Raw genomic sequence first — 25,260 nt, forward strand, 5'->3', positions numbered from 1 at the left:
GGGGCTGGAGCCGACACTGGAGCGAGCTCTGGGGCTGGAGCCGACACTGGAGCGAGCTCTGGGGCTGGAGCCGACACTGGAGCGAGCTCTGGGGCTGGGATGAGGGCGGAGAACAGTCCCTTTCTCCTCATCCTCCTCTTTTGGTTAGAGGTGAATTGGGCGGACGGTGGGCTTGCCACAGGAACGGCCGACGGGCTGGAGAGAGCCGCGGCCGGCGGGCTTGACATCAGAACGGAACTCCCAGGAATACTCGACAAAGGGGAGATCCAGACGAGCTAGGGCGGTGAACCGAGCGGCTGCTTCCATTGCCGCGGGAAAAAATGGGAAAACAAAAAACTATTCAAAAAACAGAAATCAAACACGGGGAAAAAAGGCGCCGCTTACTTTCAGTTTGGGTCAGCTGTTCTGTCACGATACACTCGGGGAAGGAACGAGGAGAGGCAGGAGAATACGTATACAAAGGTATACACACACAGGAACTCAGGGATGACATTTAACAGCTGACACAGACTCAGGGAAACACAGGGTTTAAATACAAGGGCAAATTAGATAATTAATCAAACACAGCTGGAACCAAATAAACATAATGGGGACAGGAACAGGAAGACCAGAAATGGACAAAAGAGGGAAGGAAACAAGACTGATAACCATATAAAAGAGAAACATGCCAAATAATTGTTGTCTATTTGTATTCAGATTCTATATGGTGCAACAATATGCTGCCAAAAGACCATTAGTTTTTGAGTGCGTTGCTTCAAATATGAGGAATGGAGAATCAGATTCCAGAGCTGCAGAGGATGGAAGATTTTCAGTGACAGGGCTCAAGAATAAGGATGGCCTGTTGGCCCAAGTGAAGTGGTAACACTTTACAATATGGTTCCATAGTTCACATTAATTAATGCATCAACAAACATGAATTATGAGCAATGAGCAATGAGCAATATATTTGTTACAGTATTTATTTATCTTTCTTAACGTTAGTTAATAAAATACGATTATTCAGTTGTTAGTTTATGTTAGTTCAAGTCCATTAAATTAATGTTAACAAATGGAACCTTATTATAAATTGATACCAGTTCTGCTCACCAGGGTAATAGCTGGTTAACACAGATGAAGTTTTGTCAAAAAAGCAAAAATGCCATTGTTTTTCATTGTTTTATTTATAGATTTACATTATAGTGGGGTAATTTCAAGCTTATTCTACATTTTTTTTTCCTAAGGAAAATAAATCTCTGTATAGCCGTATAGAAAACAGCTGATGGAAGATTCTTTAAAGGGGTCATATGATGCGATTTCAAATTTTCCTTTCTCTTTGGAGTGTTACAAGCTGTTCATGAATAGATAAGATCCCTAAAGTTGCAAAGACTAAAGTCTCAAACCCAAAGAGATATTCTTTATGAAAGTTAAGACTGGTCCACGCCCTCCTAAAACGCCTCGTTTAAACATGCCCCTACATGTCTACGTCATGATGTGGGAAGATTTGCATAACGCCGCCCAAATGTTCACGCAAAGAAAGAAGACGTAACTTTTATACTTGCTGTAGTATTGTTGCTGCCGCCACCATGTTCGGCGCGATACAACGCAACGCGTAAAAAGACAGTGTAAGTCATTATAATCCGTAATTATGTCCCCACTGGATGCAACAAATGCCTCGTTTATAATGGGTTTTAATGTTTTTGTCTCGTCGCAGTGGGAGACGGCATCACAGTATGGTAAGGGGCGTAACATTTCCGTCACACGCTTGAGGTATTCGGCCAATCACAACGCACTGGATAGCTGGCCAATCAGAGCACACCTCGCTTTTCAGACCGATGAGCTTTGTAAAAACGACACGTTTCAGAAAGGCGGGGCATAGAGAAGCAACAATAATGTACAGTATGTGGAAAATAGTGTGTTTTTTTAACCTTAAACCGCATAAACACATTTCATTACAGCAAATACACAAAATAATGTTCTTTTTAGCAACATCATATGACCCTTTTAAAATGTCTTCTTTTGTGTTACACAGAACAAACAGCAGCATACGGGTGTTCAATTACATGAAAATCTGTAAATAGTGTTAGAATTTTAGAAGTAAAACTATGTGCACATGTCGCATTACCTGGCTCAGGCATGGTCCAAGCCTCGCATTTGAAGGGAGCGCTAGGGGTCGAGGCATCACCCAGTCCAGTCAAATTAGCTCCATAGACCCTAAACTGATACACTGACCCAGCTGTCAGACCTCCAACCTTCAGAAGGAAAAGTTCATTTTAGTAATTATGTTATGCATATTATAAATCGATCAATATAAGCTGATAACAATAACATGCACATGATGCTGCAATACATGGCCACCTTGTGCAGTGTTTCCTTAATGGGTGGGACGTTGACCTCCTTCCATGTCTTCTTGGCCACATTGCATTTGTCAATGTAATAATCAGTGACGTCTGCTCCTCCAGAATGGAGGGGCTGCTTCCAGTTGAGCACCATGGATTCCCCATCACAGTAGAGAAGAGAGATATCATAAGGGAAAGAGGGCAGCTCTGTGGAGAAGACAGATTGCTTTAGCTGGTCCTCCCCATTACTCAATGTCTTGGACTGAGAGGAACATGCGCTGGCATGCAAGTCTCATCTCTGGCTTATAATATGCACATTTCTGAGAGAAGAGTTGTGTCTGGAGGTGTAATATAGGAGGGTGGAATGCATTGGAGTAAGCCTCAAAATATGGCAGTGTTTTTTAACAAGACAATTTAGGGCTTTATTCTAAAACAGCTGCTTTGCTATCTACTGCCTACATAAACAACTGCCTGTTTTTTTTTTTTTTAACGGTAATACTTTTATCCAGCAAAGATGCATTAAACTAATCAAAAGTGATATTTGTATTTCAAATAAATGCTGTTCTTTTGAACTTTTAGAAAAAAAAACTATATCACCGTTTCCACATAAATATTAAGCAGCGCAACTATTTCCAGCATTGATAATAATAAGAAATATTTTTGAGCACCAAATTAGAATAATTTCTGAAGGATCATGTGACAGCAAAGACAAGGGTAATGGCTGCTTAAAATTCAGCTTTACCATCACAGGAATAAATTATATTTTAAAATATGTGGAAAAACATGAAACCAGCTATTTTAAATTGTAATAACACTTGTTTTACTGTATTATTTATCAACTAAATGCAGACAAAAGATAATTCCTTTGGAAACAGATCCCAAAATTTTGAATAGTAGTGTAAATAGAGAGTAAATGAATAAAAAAGTGGATTATTTTTAATGAGACTGAACAACTTATTTTAATTAGACTGAAATATAATTTTGATAATTAAATAATATTATTTCTAACCTATTTTTTAGCCAAGAATACCACGCTACCTTGCAATTGACCAAAATGTCTTTAAAAGTAACATGTCATAAGTAAAGCTATAATGCTAATGGTATAATGAAAATGGTTGTGGTAGTTGCCCATACAAAACTTGCTGTCAAAATGCTAGGGTGATATGAGAGAATATTAGTGCAGTTGCTAAGGTGTTCGGAGTTGTTGCTAGGTGCCTACTGGCGCAGGTCAAAAGAGCCCACCTTTAGGTCCCTATGATATTCTGGCCCCTGATATGACTTGGGTCAATGTAAGGCTAATTTTAAGGCTATATATTTTTTTGTGTGTGTGTTTTTGACTGGCAAATACAGTAAATGAAACACTCTCCTCAAGCCACACAAGTTATCAATAATGTCCATAGCAAAAAAATGGTATGAGATTAGTTATACCATATCAGAGCTGCTTGATTAAAACATCTAATTCCATCTAATAAATCAATTGAAAGAAATCATCTAATTTAATTTCCTAACCATTGTTTTGACTGGCTCTGTACTACAGACAGGCCTGCACTCTTAGGACAAAAAGTTTCATCTTTTGAAGTCTCCGAGTATGGAATTGTCCCCCAGAGTCCAAACAGAGGATTGCTGTTAGCTAAAGTTAAAGACTTACAAAGCAAACAGCTCTACAAATCATCCAGATCTGTAAAAATTTAATGGTCTGCTGGCTGAAATCATTTCTACTTGTTGACTAAGTGTCCCACAGAGACACGGAAAGAAAAAACATTCTGACTCATTTGGTATAAATTATTAAACCAATTTAGCAAATGGTATGAGATTTGAGGGAAATATAAAGATTTTTAAAAACCTCTTCCATGTAACTGTGTACTAGGGGTGGGTGGTTAGTTTAGGCTTCATTAGGTTTATTAATTTTATGTTAAATCTGCTATTTTAGTAAACACACCTACTTCTAACAAAAAAATATAAAAATATTGAAAGATCTGCTTCTGGGGACTTGCCATTGGCTGTTGTATTTGAATTAATAATTTAATAAGGTTTGGGCACTGTTTTGGGGATGTTTTTAACTGTAATTTATAAATATAATTATGTTTCAAGTTTGACTTGTGTAATACGCGAGTTAAATATGAATTTGGTTGAAGGATAATGGGTTATTTAAAGTTACCGTCATAGAGATTAGTGTTCATGTGAGCTAAATGCTGCTGAATAGCAAATGCTTTAATTTTTAAATACCTGAATGGCTAAATCCACATAAATAATGTACTTTGTTCTCAATAATTTGCTGAATGTCCATACAAAAGATGAATAAGGCAAACTTTTGAAAGCAATGTAGCTCCTAGTTCATCAATATAGTCAGTACAGCTCCAATATCAATATAGGATCAATATCAATATAGCTCCTAGTTCAACAATATAGTGACAAAATAGCATTTTTATTTCAACACACAAGCTGTTCGACCAGTTTTTGCTTCAGTTTTTGATGCCTGGGAATGAGAACAGCTTGCTCACCTAGAGTGAGCCCATACATGGGCTGTGTTTCCCAAAGCCATTGGCACCTCTACAATCTATATAGGCTTACAATGCCTTTGAGAAACACAGCGCTGGTCTACTTGTGATTGGCTTAGGTCCGGTTCTCAGATCTTTCACACGAGAATCAATGTAATATCGAATAAGGTTTAATGAGTTCCTTTGGAGGATGACACCAGGTTAAATCGGCAACCCCTTTATTTTTATTTTATTTTAAAGTTCATTAAATGTTACAAATCTTTTCAAAAGTATCTCAGACCTGAGTTTCAGATGCTTTCGTATCCTATTCGTGGGAAGCGCCTCAAATCATTTCACCCAGACTAAGCACATACCTAGTCTGCTTATGGGGCTTGTGATTGGCAGAGGTCCAGTCCTTAGATCCTTTCACACAAGAATCAATGTAATATCCAATCAGGTTATTGGGATCCTTTGGAGGCGCCCACTGGATTAGAACAGAAGTGTCTGTCTCTCTGGTTGCAACGACTTGTCCAGGAGCCGAGGGCACACCTGAATGAACACAGAACTTCATTTCAGGGGTGATTTCACCAACCAGTCCAATCAATCCCTTGACGACCTATCATGCATGAATTAGTTCCACTACAGAAAGGCAGATAAAAAATCATTACTGCCTTAATGACAACATCAAAGATGTTGAGCAAACTTCAAAGATCTATATGCCATTTCATATGCATTTCAACATGTCAATATCTTAAGTGAATACATCAGAGGCACTGTGCCCTCTGTGACATGCTTTTTTAGGGCATTTACCCTTCAACTGCAGGGTTGTTACAGTACTGGAGGGCTCGGAAGGCTCGCTGACGCCGTACATGTTAGCAGACACCACACGGAACTGATAATCCTTTCCCTCTAGCAGGTCGAAGACGGCATAGCGAGGAGATCTGATGGGTACTTTAGTGTTCACTCTCTGCCAGGATCCAGCTCTCACTTGAAGCTATAAAAGTCCAGAATGAATAAAAACACACTATTACACAAATATGTATTGTGTGAGAAATGATAATGATTACTTTAACCTCTCACGATAAAAAAACAACAACAACAACAGTTGTCTCTTCTAGACAGTAATTAAATAAAGATTAAATAGAGCCAAAGATTGACAATGGATTTGTCACAATGCCAAAGTCTGCAATCACAACACATTTATTTTTGTTTTTAATTTTAGAAGGAACAACTGAGACAACTGAGAACTGAAATAACTGAGAACTCTGTTAATTTAATATTGGGACAGCAGATTAAATAAAATGACAGAAAATTAACTTTGTTTGCATAATTACATAACCTTTTACAGCTATTCATACTCAAAGTCAGGAAACATGTAGCATGTAGCATTTGAGACAATTAGACAGCCAAAAACAAAGACAAAAATACATTTGCAACCCTTAGGTGCAGCACACAACTTTGCCTGACTATTATTATTACATTAATAATGTATGTAATGTAATTTTTTAGTTATTGTCAAAAATCAGGAATAGTACTACAATTAAAAATGGGTCTTAGATATCTGTTACTGCTTCTAACAAAAAAATATAAAAATATTGAAAGATCTGCTTCTGGGGACTTGCCATTGGCTGTTGTATTTGAATTACTAATTTAATAAGGTTTGGGCACTGTTTTGGGGATGTTTTTAACTGTAATTTATAAATATAATTATGTTTCAAGTTTGACTTGTGTAATACGCGAGTTAAATATGAATTTGGTTGAAGGATAATGGGTTATTTAAAGTTACCGTCATAGAGATTAGTGTTCATGTGAGCTAAATGCTGCTGAATAGCAAATGCTTTAATTTTTAAATACCTGAATGGCTAAATCCACATAAATAATGTACTTTGTTCTCAATAATTTGCTGAATGTCCATACAAAAGATGAATAAGGCAAACTTTTGAAAGCAATGTAGCTCCTAGTTCATCAATATAGTCAGTACAGCTCCAATATCAATATAGGATCAATATCAATATAGCTCCTAGTTCAACAATATAGTGACAAAATAGCATTTTTATTTCAACACACAAGCTGTTCGACCAGTTTTTGCTTCAGTTTTTGATGCCTGGGAATGAGAACAGCTTGCTCACCTAGAGTGAGCCCATACATGGGCTGTGTTTCCCAAAGCCATTGGCACCTCTACAATCTATATAGGCTTACAATGCCTTTGAGAAACACAGCGCTGGTCCACTTGTGATTGGCTTAGGTCCGGTTCTCAGATCTTTCACACGAGAATCAATGTAATATCGAATAAGGTTTAATGAGTTCCTTTGGAGGATGACACCAGGTTAAATCGGCAACCCCTTTATTTTTATTTTATTTTAAAGTTCATTAAATGTTACAAATCTTTTCAAAAGTATCTCAGACCTGAGTTTCAGATGCTTTCGTATCCTATTCGTGGGAAGCGCCTCAAATCATTTCACCCAGACTAAGCACATACCTAGTCTGCTTATGGGGCTTGTGATTGGCAGAGGTCCAGTCCTTAGATCCTTTCACACAAGAATCAATGTAATATCCAATCAGGTTATTGGGATCCTTTGGAGGCGCCCACTGGATTAGAACAGAAGTGTCTGTCTCTCTGGTTGCAACGACTTGTCCAGGAGCCGAGGGCACACCTGAATGAACACAGAACTTCATTTCAGGGGTGATTTCACCAACCAGTCCAATCAATCCCTTGACGACCTATCATGCATGAATTAGTTCCACTACAGAAAGGCAGATAAAAAATCATTACTGCCTTAATGACAACATCAAAGATGTTGAGCAAACTTCAAAGATCTATATGCCATTTCATATGCATTTCAACATGTCAATATCTTAAGTGAATACATCAGAGGCACTGTGCCCTCTGTGACATGCTTTTTTAGGGCATTTACCCTTCAACTGCAGGGTTGTTACAGTACTGGAGGGCTCGGAAGGCTCGCTGACGCCGTACATGTTAGCAGACACCACACGGAACTGATAATCCTTTCCCTCTAGCAGGTCGAAGACGGCATAGCGAGGAGATCTGATGGGTACTTTAGTGTTCACTCTCTGCCAGGATCCAGCTCTCACTTGAAGCTATAAAAGTCCAGAATGAATAAAAACACACTATTACACAAATATGTATTGTGTGAGAAATGATAATGATTACTTTAACCTCTCACGATAAAAAAACAACAACAACAACAGTTGTCTCTTCTAGACAGTAATTAAATAAAGATTAAATAGAGCCAAAGATTGACAATGGATTTGTCACAATGCCAAAGTCTGCAATCACAACACATTTATTTTTGTTTTTAATTTTAGAAGGAACAACTGAGACAACTGAGAACTGAAATAACTGAGAACTCTGTTAATTTAATATTGGGACAGCAGATTAAATAAAATGACAGAAAATTAACTTTGTTTGCATAATTACATAACCTTTTACAGCTATTCATACTCAAAGTCAGGAAACATGTAGCATGTAGCATTTGAGACAATTAGACAGCCCAAAACAAAGACAAAAATACATTTGCAACCCTTAGGTGCAGCACACAACTTTGCCTGACTATTATTATTACATTAATAATGTATGTAATGTAATTTTTTAGTTATTGTCAAAAATCAGGAATAGTACTACAATTAAAAATGGGTCTTAGATATCTGTTACTGGAAAACAACAAAAACAAAACGTGGACATTGTTTTAAAGTATATAATTAAAACAACAATATCAGTCAATATCTATCTGTGAGCTACGAAAGATTAACTTCTGAGAAATAAATTGTTCCTGTGGGCTGTGCTGCATCATTTAATGCAAAACAAAAACTGATTTAAAAATATTAGTATTAAATATTCTTACACCGTAGGCGCTTCTTAATGGATTAAAGGTGACATAAGAAGAAAAGTAAACTGCTGAAATAAAGTTTGTGACTATTCGGCTGGGTTAACGTCTGGCAGTGAGCTGAAACTAACCTTCTCAATGTAATACCACATGGGGGCTTTGCTATGGTAGACTGGAGGGACCCAACTGAGCACAACATATGTTCGGTCCGTCTCTGAAGCACAGACTTTAGAGGGAGGTCCCGGAGCTTTTCCCTCGGCTGCAGGCAAAGCACATTAAACAGAATTACTGTTTCTACTCTGAACACATACACACACCAATACACACACACACACACACACACTAGGAAATTTCCTAGCAATTTCACTAGCTTTAAAAGCAACTTTAATATTATGGACTGATATGCGAATATCATCTTTGCCACCGCCACCACCGCTGCTATAAATATACACACACATACACATATGCATGCACATGGGTGACACTGGTTGATGTGTTCATTTCAACTTGAAAAAGAACCACAGATGTTTGTACGTTCCCTTCCTGATGGAATCCTCATCAAAAACTAATCAGTACCTCTCAGAAGAGAACCAATTATGGGCTAGATAATTATTGCTAATTTTGAAAGCAAAAAGGGGGGAAAGCACTAAGTGACAGCTGCTGTCATCTAATACATAATACAAATTCAAAGACACACAAACTTGACTGAGTGACAAAAGGAAGAATATTTTAAGGCAGCTCCACCCCACAATATTTAAGGATGCAGTTAAAGTGGTTTACAGATCACTTTTGAGTTCTTGAAGGTCACTGAAGGACAGGAACATCTCCGTTGGATTGTCCAACAATAGAGAGCAACTGGGCCGAAGCCGTATACATGAAATGGTCACTATAATATAGTAGCCATTAATGATCATGTGATCATGCAATTAAATAATATGTTTAAAAAATATATATAATTTTATAGAGACTGCATCAACAAAAAGTGATTTATACATGAAATATGTGAACTATGAAATATTTTAGAACTTGCCATAACTTGCCCTTTTTTAATTATTATTATAGAAATGTCCATGTCTTTTCCATTATTTTTTAAAGATTTCATAAATTTCCATGGCTACCTTCAAGGTCATCATAGTAAGTCACAACGTCAAGTCTTCCACCAAGTTTTGTGGCTGTTGAAACAAACAGCAGCACATAAAGGGCATTATTAACACGTACAGAGTTGATCACTAAATGTAACTTCATGAGGACTTAGTTTTGCTCACCATGAAGTCTCTCAAACTCTGTAGGGTCCAGAGCGGCAATGGGCTCAGACATTCTGGAGGGTCTGCCAATGCCGCGAGAGTTGACGGCACGCACGCGAAAGTAATAAGAGTGTCCCTCAAACAGGCCCTGCACAGGATACTTGCAGATCTTTACAGGCGAGTCGTTACACTGCACCCAGTTCTCTGTTCCAACTTCACATCTGCCCAATAAGAGTGAAAGAATAAACATGAACAACAATGAATATGGACAGTAATCAAGACTATCCTATCATTAGTTCCACGCTGCCGTGAAAGAGGGAAAATTACAGCCCACTTTTACGTTCCGAGGAGATGATATGAGCTAAGGAGCATTACATACGTAATTGCAGATCCATGTATCACTTAACAGTCTGATTACCGTCCGACGAGAGTAAATTTCAGCTCGATACTAATGCAGCTCAAAGTGACAGGGAACAAAATAATCACCGCATCTATTAGCATATGCAAAGCATGTTTCTGGCAAAAATATCTGTTGGTAAGCAATTTTCTAAGTAGCCTATATCGGAAGGGAAAACAAACTGTCTTTTGTATTATACTTTTGTCAGAGTATTACAGAGTTAAAACTGTAGACATTGTGCACATGTTGTCTTTGTCATCAAAAGTTGAATTTATTTTAAAGAATCATAGCACAAGCACACTTCTCAAGCAACTTCCATAAGAGGAAGTTTAAGTTTTAAACAACAAAACACAGAATACAGGGGGAAAGCAACTGAGAACTGACACTATCCTTTTTGGGCCCACAAACAGCAATTTGCAGGGCCCTATGATTTGCACGATACGGAATCCAGTCATAAAAACAGAATAAATAAAACGGACACATTTTGGATGTATACACCAAAAGTAGGTCAGTACACCTAAATCAAAACACGCTATGGACCAGTGTCTGTGAATATTAAGCTGCAAAAATACCATTTAAATATGAATCCTGCATGTTCTGCGTGTCTCTGTGAATGAATGGCGCAAACGCATGGTTTCGTTTACTACTGAAGCGCGCGTCACGCTCACTGTGTTTTCAGCCTCTGCAGCCTCATTTTATGAGTACATGAACACATAAACAATCTTTAGAACTGCTCTGGAAGTCACTTCATGAGCAAAAAATTACCGTAAAATTACAGTTTTAAGTAAAACTATCGTCATGTCATATATAAACATAAACCTAAAGGTAAAACAACCCGTCAAAATAAAAGTTTGGTTTAGCTTGAAGAAACAGTGGCAGAAATATTACTTGATGTAATGATAGTACTACCACTAATAAGCATTATTAAAACATTATTTTTAAAGGAATATTTACCAGAATATATCTAGCAGAAAAATGTAAATACACAACACCTTATTTCTGAAAAAATAAAAACTAATGAACAAAATCATTTTTTTTTTTTTTATAAAATCAATTAATTAGAGATGCTTTTGATTATTAAATTTATTAAAACTATTCAAATAGAATTGAGAAAACGAATGGAAAACAGAATTTGGTAAAAAATAAAACTGAATTAAAAAAAAAATTAGCGCCTTAAAAATGTCATTTTTGTTAAAGGGGTCATATGATGTGATTTAAAGTTTTCCTTTCTCTTTGGAGTGTTACAAGCGTACTTTGAATGAATTGCTGTTTAATATTGTAAGTTTCATAATGTCAATTAATTAAACTTTTTGTTTTTGATGAATAAAATTTTATTTAACCATTAAAACAGAGTCTAGAAAAATTAAATTGGAAAAAATGGAATCCAGAAAAATTAAAATGGAAAAAAACGGAATTTGGGAAAAAAATAAAATGGATTTCATAGGGCCCTAAATTTGCGACAAGGCAAATCTAGGTGGGGCCGATCAAACATATGTTCTATATCAACCGGCCCTTACTATAAACAGCAATTTCAAAGCAGTAATTTACTGGTGATGTTACAACAACTCATCCTGGGAAATAGAAAAAAATAGAGCCCAATATTTCAACATCCAACATCCCTTTCAATTTACCGACTAGTTTCTGTGGGTGGCTAGTTAATTGCATCGGGCACATTATGATAACATTTGTCAATCAGGTAGATTCTAGAAAGAAGGCCTATTTGCAATGAAAAGACTGACAGTGACTTTATTTAAATACTCTCAGTAGGTTGTTGTAGCGCATTTAGCACCTGATTAAAATGAATTGCAGGTGGTATGTGGATAAGATGAACGATTCTGCAATGAAACACCGGACGCTAAGCTAGTGCAAGTTTCATTCACATAGTGAATTCCTATTGTGCAGTTCAAAAAAGTACTGTGACAAACCAGTTCATTAAAAGCTACTGAAAAACTGGCTCAGAAATGTCAATTCCAGCAAACAGTCGAGCAGATATTTGACATTTTCTTATCTAATGCAATGACATTTTAAAGTGTCCAAATACTTTTTGAGGCCACTGTATCAAACAACTTGCATAAATGTATTCCATAAAATAACTCCCACTGGGAAGACACCTTAGTCAGCGCAGTCACCTGTCAACAAAGTATCCAACGATGGGGCCTTCAGTGGTGGTGTTAGGAGGTTTCCAGGACACAATGACATAATCTCTATTTGCATCATGGATCTTAATGTCCATTGGGGCTCCGGGAGCTTGAGGAACTGGAGGTGGACCATCTGCCAAGACAAAACATGATGACTCCTACACACCACTGATTCGCTGAGGGAATCACTCCAAAACAGATGTATGCGCTATATGAGATGAATTATGCTAATCCAGACCTTTAAAGGCCAGCAAAAGAATCACATAAGATTTTCAACAAGCCTTGGAGAAGTTCATAACTCTTTACCATCAACGAAGACGTAAGCCCTGTGGACCGCATCGCCTCCCTTGGTGACCATGCGGAGGGTGTAAAGACCCTCATCATCCTTAGCGAGCTGAGTAAGCGTGAGCTTGGCAACACCTCCGCCAGACTCCATTTTCACCCACCTCGACTCTTTCAGGAGGTGCTCTGGAGGGCCCAAAACACAACATGGGGTATCAGAGGAGAGAAAATGAAACTATTTCTTTTGCAGAATAGACTGCAGACCTGAAAAGTGTAATCTGATGATTCTGGAAATGAGATTGGAGTGAAATGAGTCATAAACTACAAATGGACATAAAAAGTCACTTTGTTCTGTACACGACTCGACTGCAAAACAATCCCCTACAGAATAACCAGAAAATTTATATATGACCAGGGGTGAATGCCACAATAAATAAATGCAGCTGTCATTAGGACAGTTACTGTGTGTAGCTATATGAAATACAGTATTTAGATCAAAATATATTCATAATTTAATATAAAAATCATTATTTATGCATTTGTAGATGTAAAATACACTAAAAGTGTAGAACAAATATTAATATAACAATAAATAGCAATAATTTATTTTATTAAAATCAGTGCTGGGCAACGATTAATCGTGATTAATCACATCCAAAATAAAAGTTTTGTGTACATAACAAATTTTTGCACCAAAAATAATAGCGAAAAAAGGACTGTTTTCAATCCCACATTATCTGTTGATTAGCCAACAGACGTCCCGCCCCAAATGCAATAAGGAGTGGACGTTTCTTCCTCTTTGCACCATATGAAGTCGACACAAAAAGAAAGTATATAGTGACTTTGTAAAGAAAGGATTCATAGTCTAAATTTGGTTCTCGCTTCGATATGCTTAGATTCCAGAAAACAGGAGAAAAAGTCTTACTCTTCACAATGATGGAGGCCTGGGTGGAGGTGTACTGGGTGTGTGTACTCTGTATATTTAATATGTATGTATAAATACATACACATGCATGTATATATTTAAGAAAAATATGTTATGTTTACATATTAAATATATTTATATGTAATATAAATTATATGAATATAAACATATACATGTAAATATTTTCAAAATATATACTGTATGTGTGTGTCTTTATATATACATAATAAATACACACACACATATTATATAAACAAAAACTTTTATGTTTTTAAATGTGATCAGTCATGATTATTTGTTGCCCAGCACTAATTAAAATATTTTAATACAAAAAAAAATTCCACTTTTGTGAACTTCCATTAAATTTTGAGTGATGACAGATACAAATCATTAAATAAGAGCAGTGTCCCAAGACAATGAATGATCGTGAAACTACTCTAATGGCTAAATGAAAAGCATTTTAAATTAATTGCAGTATTTACATTGTTGCATATAGGCAAAATGCGTAATTTCTGCATCATTAGCTGCATAAAATGGAATTGCAATCTGTTTGTTTGAGCAGCCGTCATAAAACACTAGCTTAAGCAATAATATGCATTTGGGGCGGGATGTTTGTTGGCTAATCAACAGATAATGTGGGATTGAAAACAGTCCTTTTTTCCCCTATTCTTTTTGGTGCAAAAAATTACTGTTTATTTCATATTCAGCAGCTACTGTAGATCTTGTAGTTATATGTGATCAATGAATTCTTAGGGGTTGGTCACACTACACTTTTCATCCCTTTGACTTTCATTCACACATACAAGATGTGAAGATGATTCACATTTCTCTGCGTTCCAAAGTTCAAGATGATGGTGAACTGCGACCTGTAAATTCGTATCATGTGAAACCATGTGACCAATAGAAGATCGATATGTCACAGCATGACCTCGTAGCTGAATTAAAAGAACATACATTTATTATTGTTGGTTATTTGTTGAATTTAGGTTTTTAAAAAGATGCTGCAGAGCGTGACGTCATATCACGACCGTTGCAGTCCAGTGTCCTGTGTCCTTTATTAACAATAACCGCGCATGCATACAAAAACGTTTTTGTGTTAGCCTTTGTTGGACACTTCCTACCATCTCTGTACCACATCGCCTCAGGCTGCAGGTTAGCCAGGTTGGGGTTAATAGTCATCTTGCAGGTCAAAGTGGCCTTATCGCCTTCTTTTCCAAAGGTCACGTCAAACGTCTCAGTGAAGGTGATGTTAATCTTCGTATACTTGATCTCAGGTAAAACAGCATCTGAGAAACAGCAAAACAGTTCCTGTCTTTCATGACTTGTTTTTAAATCATACCAGATATTCTAATGAATAGAGGCCTTCACACTTACACTGGTAAGGCATCCAGGAATAAGGAGTGGACGTTTCTTCCTCTTTGCACCCTATGAAGTCGACACAAAAAGAAAGTATATAGTGACTTTGTAAAGAAAAGTCTAAATTTGGTTCTCGCTTCGATATGCTTAGATTCCAGAAAACAGGAGAAAAAGTCTTACTCTTCACAATGATGGAGGCCTGGGTGGAGGCCTGTCCATGAGTGTTTGAGGCTACAGCCGTGTACATCGCAGTGTCATCAGTTGCACACCTACAAAAGCACGCATAACTCATTCACAGGTGTCTACAACTTCAATCAATACACGGCTGGATCGCAACACCGCTTCACCCACTCCACTAATTAATCAGTCAATAAATAATCAGCATGATTGCTGTTTGATTGGATATATGCCACAGTCATTTCCTAATTGACTTTTGGAAAGCACATAAAGTGCTTCCCCCATCGTGATGGATAAATTGGCAGTTAACTAATGCTCTAATGTCAAGAGGATAATTGCTCCAAACTAAATGCTAATGTAGACCAGCGCCTGTTTTCGGAACGTGTTCAACACGGGAGGCTCTGAGGCTTGAATAGCAAACACGAGACGCAAAGGACAAGAAAATGAGAAGACTGTAATGTGACCTTCAGAGTGACCATACTATATTAGAGCCCTGGCCCCTACGGTCTTTAGGAGAATGGCTGTGTGTCAAAAAGTGAAAGGTTTGGCCATTTTAGATGAAATGTGGAACGCCAAGCTTCACCTGTGAGGTCTGGGCACTGAATGCAAAAAGCCGTCAGGAATGTGACATAAGGGCCAGGGTGAGTTTTTGTGGGACTGACAGGGTGACAGCAGTGAAAGTCATCTCTCTGTAAGGCGCCGGAGTGGCAGATGACACCAAACTCAGCACTCTGACATTAACAGCTGACAGGAGCTCAAGACGTGGGCGGCACACCAACCGGCCCTGGACTAAATTGGAAAAGTTCACATTCAATCCCAGTGACGTGACTTCCTTTTGTGGAAATTCACTTGTTAGTTACATTTTATTGTGTTTTAGAGGGTGAACCACATGAAACCTATCAAGAGCTTGTCCTTTGGGGATTCACTGCACCCCAAAATATTGTAAGAAAATGCATTAAGAAAATGAAGAATATTTTGGGATTATTAATATGCATGAGAATATCAGGACAAGTGCATATTTTTCTTAATGTCATTACTGTAAAAAAAAAAATGCTTTATTTTAATTATTTGCACATTATTTATGTATTTGTTGTACTTCCTTTAATTTAATTAGCTGATTTAAATAAAAGTTAATAACCACTGGGGGAAAAAGTAAAGCTTTCAGGCGCATTACAAATTTAGGGGGATTTTTATTTATTTGTTTATCTATTTTACCTAGTGGTGATATAATAGTGTCATAATGCAATATATAGATATAATAGTGTCATAATGCAAAATCTTACTGGATCTAAAATAGGCTATGATCTATCTATATGCATATGTATTTAGGTGAAATGCAACCTGGACATGTTTTTTTTTCTCTCTCATATTCCTGCTAGACAAAACTTTTTTAAAAGTTTAATAACTTGTAAGTCTCTTTTTTGAAAGTTTCCTGCTTTCTGTGGCCAATTAATAACTAGGAAGTGAGCATGTAATGAGCACTCAACCTGAGTCTTGTCACTCATTCAAGTTTGTCACTCTTTCTGTTCAATACAGATCATCAGTAAACCACATTCTGCCGATGCATCACTAAAAAGTCCAAAAATCACACAGAAAAGTTCAAATTACTTGAGGATGGAGAGGGCATGGAATCCAGCATTGCTCTCCACAAAGTACTTTCCAGAAGAAATATCCAAGATGACATCATCCTTGAACCTGTAGAATATTTATGATATAATAACAATAGATCCTCTTGGAGTTTCTCTATACATGATTACAAATATTATGAAATGTTAAAGTGAAACTGTATAACACCAGAGGAGATTTGAGAGCAACTGCACTGAACCCTAGCGAACAGGAAGCATCTCACCATTTGACTTGTGGGGTGGGATATCCCTCCACAGTGCAGAAAAGTTTAATAGCACTGTTTTCATACACTGTATGGGACCTCAGTCTAACCACAAACTTGGGGCCCCTGATCATGGACTCCTCACGGATGTATTTCTCAGGCATCTTCTTCTCCACCTGATGAAAGGAGACAAACAATTTATTGAGCTGTTGGATCATAAGAAGTGATCATGAAAAAATATACATCCCAAGATAGAGTCAGTCCTATTTAACCTTTGTTTCACTCGGTCTAATACAGGTAACAGCTAAAGTCTTTAAAGTACATTAAAATACAGGGTGACTAATGAAAGTACTGTAACAAAAGCATGTCAAGAAAAGGAATGGAATGATTGTTTAAAGGGCTTTACCACTCCCTGGATTCTCTTCTGTGTTTGGTATTGATATTTCACCTCTTCTGCCGCAGAGCTAAAAACACACACATTTCCATACACTCTCAAAAAAGGTACAAAACTGAGGCGGGACCCTAAGGTACGAAAGTTAAATTTTGTACCTCTAAAAGTACATATTACTACTTTAAAAATATGTTTTAGTGCCTAAAATATATACATATTAGTACCCTTTAAAAGGGTACCGCCTCAGTGACTCACTTTTGTACCTTTTTTCTAAAAGTGTATAATAAAATGATAATAGTATGCTCAAAGCATTACTCTATACAAGCGGCATGAGAGAAACATAGATCAGGATTCATCAATGCTCCATGTCATCTCAGGTTAACAATCAGTTAATTCATTTTGATATGCATTCAAACATGCAAAAGCATATCATAATTCATGCATTTCTCAAGCAACACAGTTTTAAGTGGAAAGAAAAAAAGAAAGAAAGCATTTGATCATATTTCCCCATTGTTCACATGAATTAGCAATTATAGGTTTTAACCTAAAATAAAAAAAAAAGAAAAGAATATTGACCTTTTGACCCCTCAGAGGGCAAACAATAACTACCACTATATATATATATATATAATTAATTTGGTAATAATACATTTATAATATAATATCATTTTAAAGTTTTTTATTTTAATGAACAAAAATAACTGTAATTACCATACCATGTTCTTATCCATAACCAATTTTAATGTCAAAGCTTATATTATATCTGAAATGTATTATTGTTTCCAGGCACAATCTGGGTATTTGGTGCAATATGTGTCCATAAAATATATATGATTGGTCAAGTTAAAGTATATACCTTAGCCCTGTAACTGATCACCATTTCTTTTCAGTTCTTCACCATTTTAATCACCTTCAGTTCAATTGAAATGGTCCTGCAGTGTGATAAATGTAGCCTGTGGTCTCTCTCACTAATATGAGGTCACATAAGCCGCATGCATAATTAGAAAAGAGTTTTACATGGAGTATAGCATATCACACTGCAGGCCTTGTCAACTTCCAACTACCCAGAGGACAGTTAGTGACATGAAGGGATCAGTTATAGTTCAGCTACTGTATTAGCAGAGCTCCAACAATGTTATTATATGTTATACATGATGTTACTATTTTATTACAAGTAGTTTTAGTATTGCCGTGAACATCATGATTAGCTGCGATGATTCGTTAAACTTGAACTTGCTGCTGTATATATTTTTTTACCTTACCTGGAGTATTCCCGAACAACATATTTAGACTCAGTACTGAGGTATTCTTGACCGAAATGCTTGTGTCTGGTAACAACTGCAGCCATATTTGGCAACCCCAAGAACCTATGAATAAAACCTGGAACAAAAAACATGAAGCGTCTTTGCACACAAGACAAAACAAAATGCATTAATTGAAAGATGCATAAATTCCAATGCTTAATTTCCAATTTCACTGTTTCACATTATTGGGGAAACAGTTTCGTAGCACAATTTGCAGAATTCGGCCTACTCCTGATATGATTTAGGTGTTAGGAAGGTGGACCTGTTTGTGGAGATGAAGAGGAGGGGGTGTTCTGGAGCTTTGGGCCTCGAGGAAGCCAAAACTCACGGCAGTTTAAAATTAGAGGTTGGGGGTTGGGATATCAGACAGTCCAAGGAGATGGGTACAGTATTCCATGTTAATTTCTACTGTACAGTGTACATTAATGACAAGCTATTATTGTGTAAATGTCCTGAAATATTGAAAGATAACCAACTACTCATGACTGTTTATCTTCTATTAATGATAAATGAACTACACTACAATACAAACAACAACACATTCCTCATTTCTTTTTGATGAATAATTACACAAACAAATAATCGTGCATTCTCAATGCAACATTATTATCTCATTCACATATGAAGCCCACATACAATAGCATCTACTGTGCATATTAAACATATATATATATATATATATATGCACAGATTCCATTAACATATTTGTCAGACGACATGTAAAAACTAACTGTTCGTTCTTTGCATACTGCATCAACAAGTGCGACAAATATTTCAAAGGTCATTTCATTCAGCAGGTCAATTTTACGAGACAATTTTTCCACAAACAAAACAGTGTAAAAGTTTGTCCAGTTATTAATTCCCCCATATTCACAAAGCACTGAAACTGGTTTAATAGCCAACTTTTTATGAATCCTTTCAAAGCGCCCAGTCAAGCAAACATCATTCGAGACAGATCAACATCCAACCAAGGTAAAGTTCAAAAGTTTCCTTCAGCCTCAACGATTTTGTATTTCCACAAGGACCACGCTGCATTATAATTTCGGATCAAAAGTGTGGAAATAAGGGGCCAGACATAGGCTACTCACCCCAGGAGAATACAAGAGCGCGACGCGGAGGTAGATGAGCCTCTGCCCGCCTGTGAGAGACCAGCTGATGAAAAGCAAAATATTACCCATGCGGAATGTTGCCTCTCCCGCATCCCATTTATGGACAGGCATTAGACTATATATAGCATTTACACCAACTTCCTACATCATTTCGCACTGATATTAAGATACCAGGCAGACGTTTAAATTGACGCTGGATACTGAATGAGTTATAAAAAAACAAGAGATAGGTGAGTCGAACGTAAATCATTAATAATTTTAAAAGTAAATACATTTATAATGCCAGAAATATTTTGTTGTACAGCAACAAATATGCCTCCTAAAGTCTCTAATGACAAATTGTATTAAGTTATTAAATGTAAGTTTTCAGAAAATCAAAAAGTGGCAATTCAGGAGAATCCCGTTCATACAACATTTACCAGAAGGAGCTGCAACAATAATGACATTAGATAAATTCCTGCTTGTGACATTTTTGCTTAATCTGCATAATCCACCTTCACGTGACATAAATTGCAGTTGATCACATGACTTGACAGCGCACGCGCAGTTGCGACGTCACAAGGTAAACAAGATCAATGCACAGAAGCCGCAGTGTGTCTCTGTCAGGAAAGGAAGTAGCTCTCTCAAGTGACTCTCGACCGCACAGTGTTTCGGAAAGATAGTGACTGGGCAGTCCTACTTTAAGACTTACACCCCAGACTAAAAAAAAACGTTTAAAACCAGTGCTCTCTCATATCAGTTGGACGTAAAAACTGTATGTAATTTGAACCGGCGTCATTTCAGACAATAACAGGTAACACGTCTTAACGTAAGTTTGTTCAAGGTTTTATTTATTTAACTTGTTTATTTATTTATCTACAGTATCTATCTCACATTTGAATATGTTACTTTTGGTCGCAACTTTGATATGCTCTATGCTATGACTTTGTCTTATAGAAGTTTTTTTCTTCTTCTTTTTACAGTGTAGGCTACGTTGATAATAAATTATCTTTTGTCCTCGGTAAGATGAACGTACTTCCATCTGGAAGAATGAGATTCATTGCAGTTGCTGTCATACTTTGTGCTGGATTTTTCTGGCCAACAGCCTTTGCCCATCCTCTGTATGTCACGCAAATACATTTAGATAAATATATTTATACATATTGATAAAACTGTAAGTTTGGGTGCAGTCGGACAATCAATATTGTACTAATCCTGTTTGTATTTTCCCTTCTTTATTGAACAAGATACACTTTAGGTTACAGAGTAAACATTATATACAATACAAGACGTTTGAAAGGGTAAACAATTTATACATATGCAGACTTTTTTAATGACTTTTTACAGCAATGATAACAGAACACACTAACAGTTCTTGGTACAATTCCCGATTAATTCAGGTATTTTTGTTCAACTAGAAAAAAAAACCGGCTCATGAGTTAGGAATCTTGTCTACACGAGTCATGCTGACACAAATGTCATGAAAATCATTGTTCTTTCCCAGTACTTTTTTGAGGAAATGTTCTAAAAACATGTTTGCGGATTGCATGTGAAATATTTGCACAACATTATGACTGTAATAATAATACTCATTTTATTTTAAACATTATGGTAGTATTTGTTGTACTGTTTTAAATTATTTGATTTGATTTATGACATTTAAATAATACAACCACTAATAAACATTGCATCACAGTATTCATTATTGTAAACCAATAAAAAGTACGATAATGAAAATCTAAATCTATTGAGAAATACTATTCAGAATAATAGAAAACACAAAATGAGAATTTGGTGCATTACAGCTAAAATAATTTGGTTAATGAACTATTTGCATGCCCACTTTTAATACGCATTTGCTACTGTGACCACATTTTCTGCATAGGCACATACAAATGAAGCCGTTTTTAGATTCCATGTTTTGTGCAAAATATTTGTCAGATTGCAATTGTCACCCTGAAGTCACAAATAGTGAATCGACTGCTTCTTTTAGGGGAGAATGGACAAAACTCATCCTGACCCAGCATTGGCCACAGACATTTTGCAGTGTATTGTATTGCATTTACTTTCTATTGTTTTATTGCCATTACTGCAGGTGCACCACATATTGCTCCTCCACTGGGTATCAGGAGATAAATTATGTTGTTTTTCATTTATAGGTGGAAAAATGTACAACAAATTTAAGCTTTTGGACTCTGCATGGATTATGGTAGGTTTATGATCAGTGACTATATAGTCAAATTGTTTTATTGCAATGCATACTGAATTAAAAAGAAGGGGAAAAAACTGATTAAAGAGTATAGATTTGTAATATCAGCCATCATATTGGCTAAATATCTGGGCCCGTATTCACAAAACATCTTAAGGCTAAAAGTAGCTCATAACTTGCCGATTTAGGAGAAAATCGTAAAAAATTATGGGCGTGTCAGTCCTAAATTTAGGACTCCTAAATATTTGTTCTAAGAGTATTTCACAAAGCGTTTTAGCGCTAAAATGATCTCCTAATCTGTGAAACGTTAGGAGTAGTGACTCCTAAGTCAAGTATCGGCTTTGGTTTGGAGGTTATCCCAACTCCAAATTTTTGATTAGCCTATATCCTTAATATTCTCGCGTCCAGTTTGGTTTTCTTTTATGTTTGCATGTCTTACTATCAGCCATGATTATTCTACTCTGCTAATTAAAAGGCTGTTTATATGCATATTACCTAAATTGTATTAGTCGCTTAGTTGCAGAAAAAAAAATCCACATGAAGTGGCGAAATCATGCATGCAGTCCGTGACGGACAAATCGTTAACGGCTGGTCTTTGTGGTACGTAACAATAAATTATTAAAACGTTACTGCAGTGTAGCCTACTTCCTGTTTTTCCCTAACACATTCATAATTACTATATTTGCCGGTGCGCTGTGCAAGCCTTTTTTGCATGCGCTTGAGCGCTTATTAAGCTATGTAGGCAATTAAAGGCTCATTATTATGATTTATACGGTTTATTAATAAAAGTGCGTGAACAGCACGCTTGGGCTACTGCATGGCAGATGGAGGCGCCGGTGCGATCATTGGCTCTTAAAATACTTCGACTTCGAAACTCTGTGTATGCTTGCCTTATTACAGACATGAAAAATATATCTATAGAGAGTGAAACTTTTAAATGAACCAATTCAAATAGAAAACAAACTTTCTCAGATTATGTCATCCGTATGAAACCTGCAAGCACATACTGCGGAGATGACGAGTCAGTGTCGCCGACTTCATCTCTTAAACCGAAAACAGAAAGCACTAGTGTAACAATAATTTATTAAAACGTTAATGCAGTGAAAATAAAAAATTTTATTGCGCGATTCTGAAATAGTTTGCGATAATGACAGCTGTTTACATAGCTTCTCATTGAACTACGGCTCTGTGAAGTAAATGCTGCTCCATCTGAAAGCATGTGAAAATACCACGTTTAATAAAATATTTTTACTCCAAACTCACTTCATAACGTCAGTCGAGTGTTTGAAATAAATCCTTCAGTCGTGTGTTTATTAGTCACGTTGAATCAATGAAAGCAGTTGAATCTTCTGTTTATTCAGCTGCAGCGATAGGCATTTTCTGGGTTTCTTCTGCGAGGCGTATTTGGAGTTTCAGAGCGAGAGCACCCTCTGGCCTTTGGATGGAGATTTACTGCTGATCACAGAACCGTGCTTCACTGAAAGATACGCATGACAATCGCAGCTTCTGTCGAATCGCGATCTCGATTCCATTTCGATTTATCGTGCAGCCCTAATGCTGACATTATCCATAGCAACAAGGTCAACCCCGCCCTTACTCTTAGCTTAAGACTTCTCTCTATTACTTAGTAAAACTTTGTCTCAGCAGCTTTGTGAATAGGTTTTAAGAGAAAACTCTTAACTAAAAACTTTTACTGCTATTTAGGAGAACTCTTAGTGGTAAGATCAAATGTTTTGTGAATACGGGCCCTGAAGTAATAATTAAAGCCGACGACTTCAGGAAGACCTTTTCCGCAATCACTTAACTAATCCACAACCATAAACAAAAACATTTCCTATAACCAAAAAGCTACTATACTATACTAATATAGCTTAAACTTTAAACTTGACATGCAATATTGTTGACTCCTATGATAAATGATGTTTGGATAAAAAGGTCTGCCGAATGAATGCATAATACATTTTCCCCACATGTTTATATTGGTGCAACCCTGGTTGTCATGTGATCTGAATAATCATCGGATAATGATGAAAAATGCCAGTGATTGTAAGGATGATTATAGTTTGTGTCAGTAGAAATGTTTGTTGTTTTTGCAGGCCCAACTCTGGCATGAGGTGCAATACATCCTGGCACTTTAATGCCAGTTTGATTGAGGTAATTTACTTGCCTTGCTCACCTTGTTGAATGTCATATATTTTAGTTCAGTGGACATGTGCTTGACATGTGTGCGTGTTTTTCAGGACTTAATACCGGAGATGAAAAAATATTGGCCAGATCTGAGAGCACCTTCCTCCCCCCAATTTTGGTGTGTTTAAAAACTTGCAAATGTACTTTTTATTTATTTATTAAAGTAAATAATGGACTTTTTATTGTGTGTTTTTTTGCTTAGGAAATATGAATGGACAAAACATGGAACCTGTGCTGCAAAAGCAGAGTCTCTGAACAGTCAACATAAATACTTCAGCAAAGCTCTTGAGCTGTACCACAAGTTTAACCTTACTAAGTAAGTCCTTGTTTTTCAGTAGTTCTTATAAAACCTGATTTTGTGGCTTAGGAATTTGTGAGATGGATACAAAGCAAAATATGAGAGTATTTATAAATGACAACGCTTTCATCACACACAGACATTATGTAACACTTCAGTTAAAAATAGGGCTGGGTATCGTTCAAAATTTTTCGATATCGATACCTTGACTTCGATACCGGTTCCTGAACGATACTTTTTTCGATACCAATTTTATGAAATCAATTTTAACAAGATTACATTATCTAAAAAAAAAACTTTGGTTTTATTTTTCAGCTTGTTGATGTTTATACAAACTCAAAGACTCATCTCCTGAGCCACTGCACAAAGGAACAAAATGTAACCAACACAAATCATATAGTTTATATAGTTTCAATAAAGCTCAAATAGTCTTCAGTTTACACATCGGTTAGCTACATTTACACTAGTGCGCGTGACAGAATCACCTAGCTCAGACAGAATCGTCATTTCTATTAATTTTCCACTGATTTACTGATGAGCATTAGCAGCTTCCAGCGCTGTCTGCTTGTGTTCTCTCTTCCATGATCGCTGCTCTGACTCAGAGGTAATAACATATTTAATTTCAGCAACATTACATGGCCAAAACACACACGGCAATCGGAAGTTATTACAAAAACTTGATGGTGGTTTAAAGTGAGTTTTGAGTAAAAGCGGAATATAAATCTTATTTATTGTCTTATGTAGCATGATGCTACAGTTTGCATGAATGGTCACATAACACACGCTTTCGGTCGTGTAA

At 36.6% G+C, this 25,260-nt stretch overlaps 2 protein-coding genes across 4 annotated transcripts in view; one reads left to right on the forward strand and one right to left on the reverse strand.

Annotated features, from left to right (window-relative positions):
• The window catches only part of myom2b (myomesin 2b), a 50,331-nt gene extending 30,504 nt beyond the window's left edge, over positions 1-19,827 (reverse strand). Inside the window, exons 1-19 of the mRNA XM_016566273.1 lie at positions 19,768-19,827; positions 18,638-18,755; positions 17,391-17,448; positions 17,006-17,160; positions 16,765-16,851; positions 15,160-15,248; positions 14,998-15,048; positions 14,745-14,909; positions 12,723-12,884; positions 12,408-12,549; positions 9,903-10,102; positions 9,756-9,809; positions 8,769-8,896; positions 7,708-7,891; positions 7,272-7,446; positions 6,997-7,099; positions 5,625-5,786; positions 2,335-2,577; positions 2,102-2,228 (exon numbers count right to left, since the gene is read on the reverse strand). Of these exons, the coding sequence (XP_016421759.1) occupies positions 2,102-2,228; positions 2,335-2,577; positions 5,625-5,786; positions 6,997-7,099; positions 7,272-7,446; positions 7,708-7,891; positions 8,769-8,896; positions 9,756-9,809; positions 9,903-10,102; positions 12,408-12,549; positions 12,723-12,884; positions 14,745-14,909; positions 14,998-15,048; positions 15,160-15,248; positions 16,765-16,851; positions 17,006-17,160; positions 17,391-17,448; positions 18,638-18,723 (2,371 nt within the window). The 5' untranslated portion in view covers positions 18,724-18,755; positions 19,768-19,827. The remainder of the gene's footprint in view (positions 1-2,101; positions 2,229-2,334; positions 2,578-5,624; positions 5,787-6,996; positions 7,100-7,271; positions 7,447-7,707; positions 7,892-8,768; positions 8,897-9,755; positions 9,810-9,902; positions 10,103-12,407; positions 12,550-12,722; positions 12,885-14,744; positions 14,910-14,997; positions 15,049-15,159; positions 15,249-16,764; positions 16,852-17,005; positions 17,161-17,390; positions 17,449-18,637; positions 18,756-19,767) is intronic.
• A 524-nt stretch (positions 19,828-20,351) lies between these two features.
• The window catches only part of rnaset2 (ribonuclease T2), a 16,462-nt gene continuing 11,553 nt past the window's right edge, over positions 20,352-25,260 (forward strand). Inside the window, exons 1-8 of one of the 3 annotated variants that reach the window (XM_016566274.1) lie at positions 20,352-20,596; positions 20,751-20,888; positions 21,015-21,068; positions 21,761-21,815; positions 21,927-21,976; positions 24,073-24,130; positions 24,217-24,281; positions 24,366-24,479. In XM_016566274.1, coding sequence (XP_016421760.1) covers positions 20,794-20,888; positions 21,015-21,068; positions 21,761-21,815; positions 21,927-21,976; positions 24,073-24,130; positions 24,217-24,281; positions 24,366-24,479 — 491 coding nt within the window. In that variant the 5' untranslated portion in view covers positions 20,352-20,596; positions 20,751-20,793. The remainder of the gene's footprint in view (positions 20,597-20,750; positions 20,889-21,014; positions 21,069-21,760; positions 21,816-21,926; positions 21,977-24,072; positions 24,131-24,216; positions 24,282-24,365; positions 24,480-25,260) is intronic. The other 2 variants (XM_016566275.1, XM_016566276.1) reach the window with 2 other exon arrangements.

This window comes from Sinocyclocheilus rhinocerous, unplaced genomic scaffold, assembly GCF_001515625.1.
Source record: "Sinocyclocheilus rhinocerous isolate Xijiao unplaced genomic scaffold, SAMN03320098_v1.1 scaffold512, whole genome shotgun sequence".
NCBI lineage: Eukaryota > Metazoa > Chordata > Actinopteri > Cypriniformes > Cyprinidae > Sinocyclocheilus > Sinocyclocheilus rhinocerous.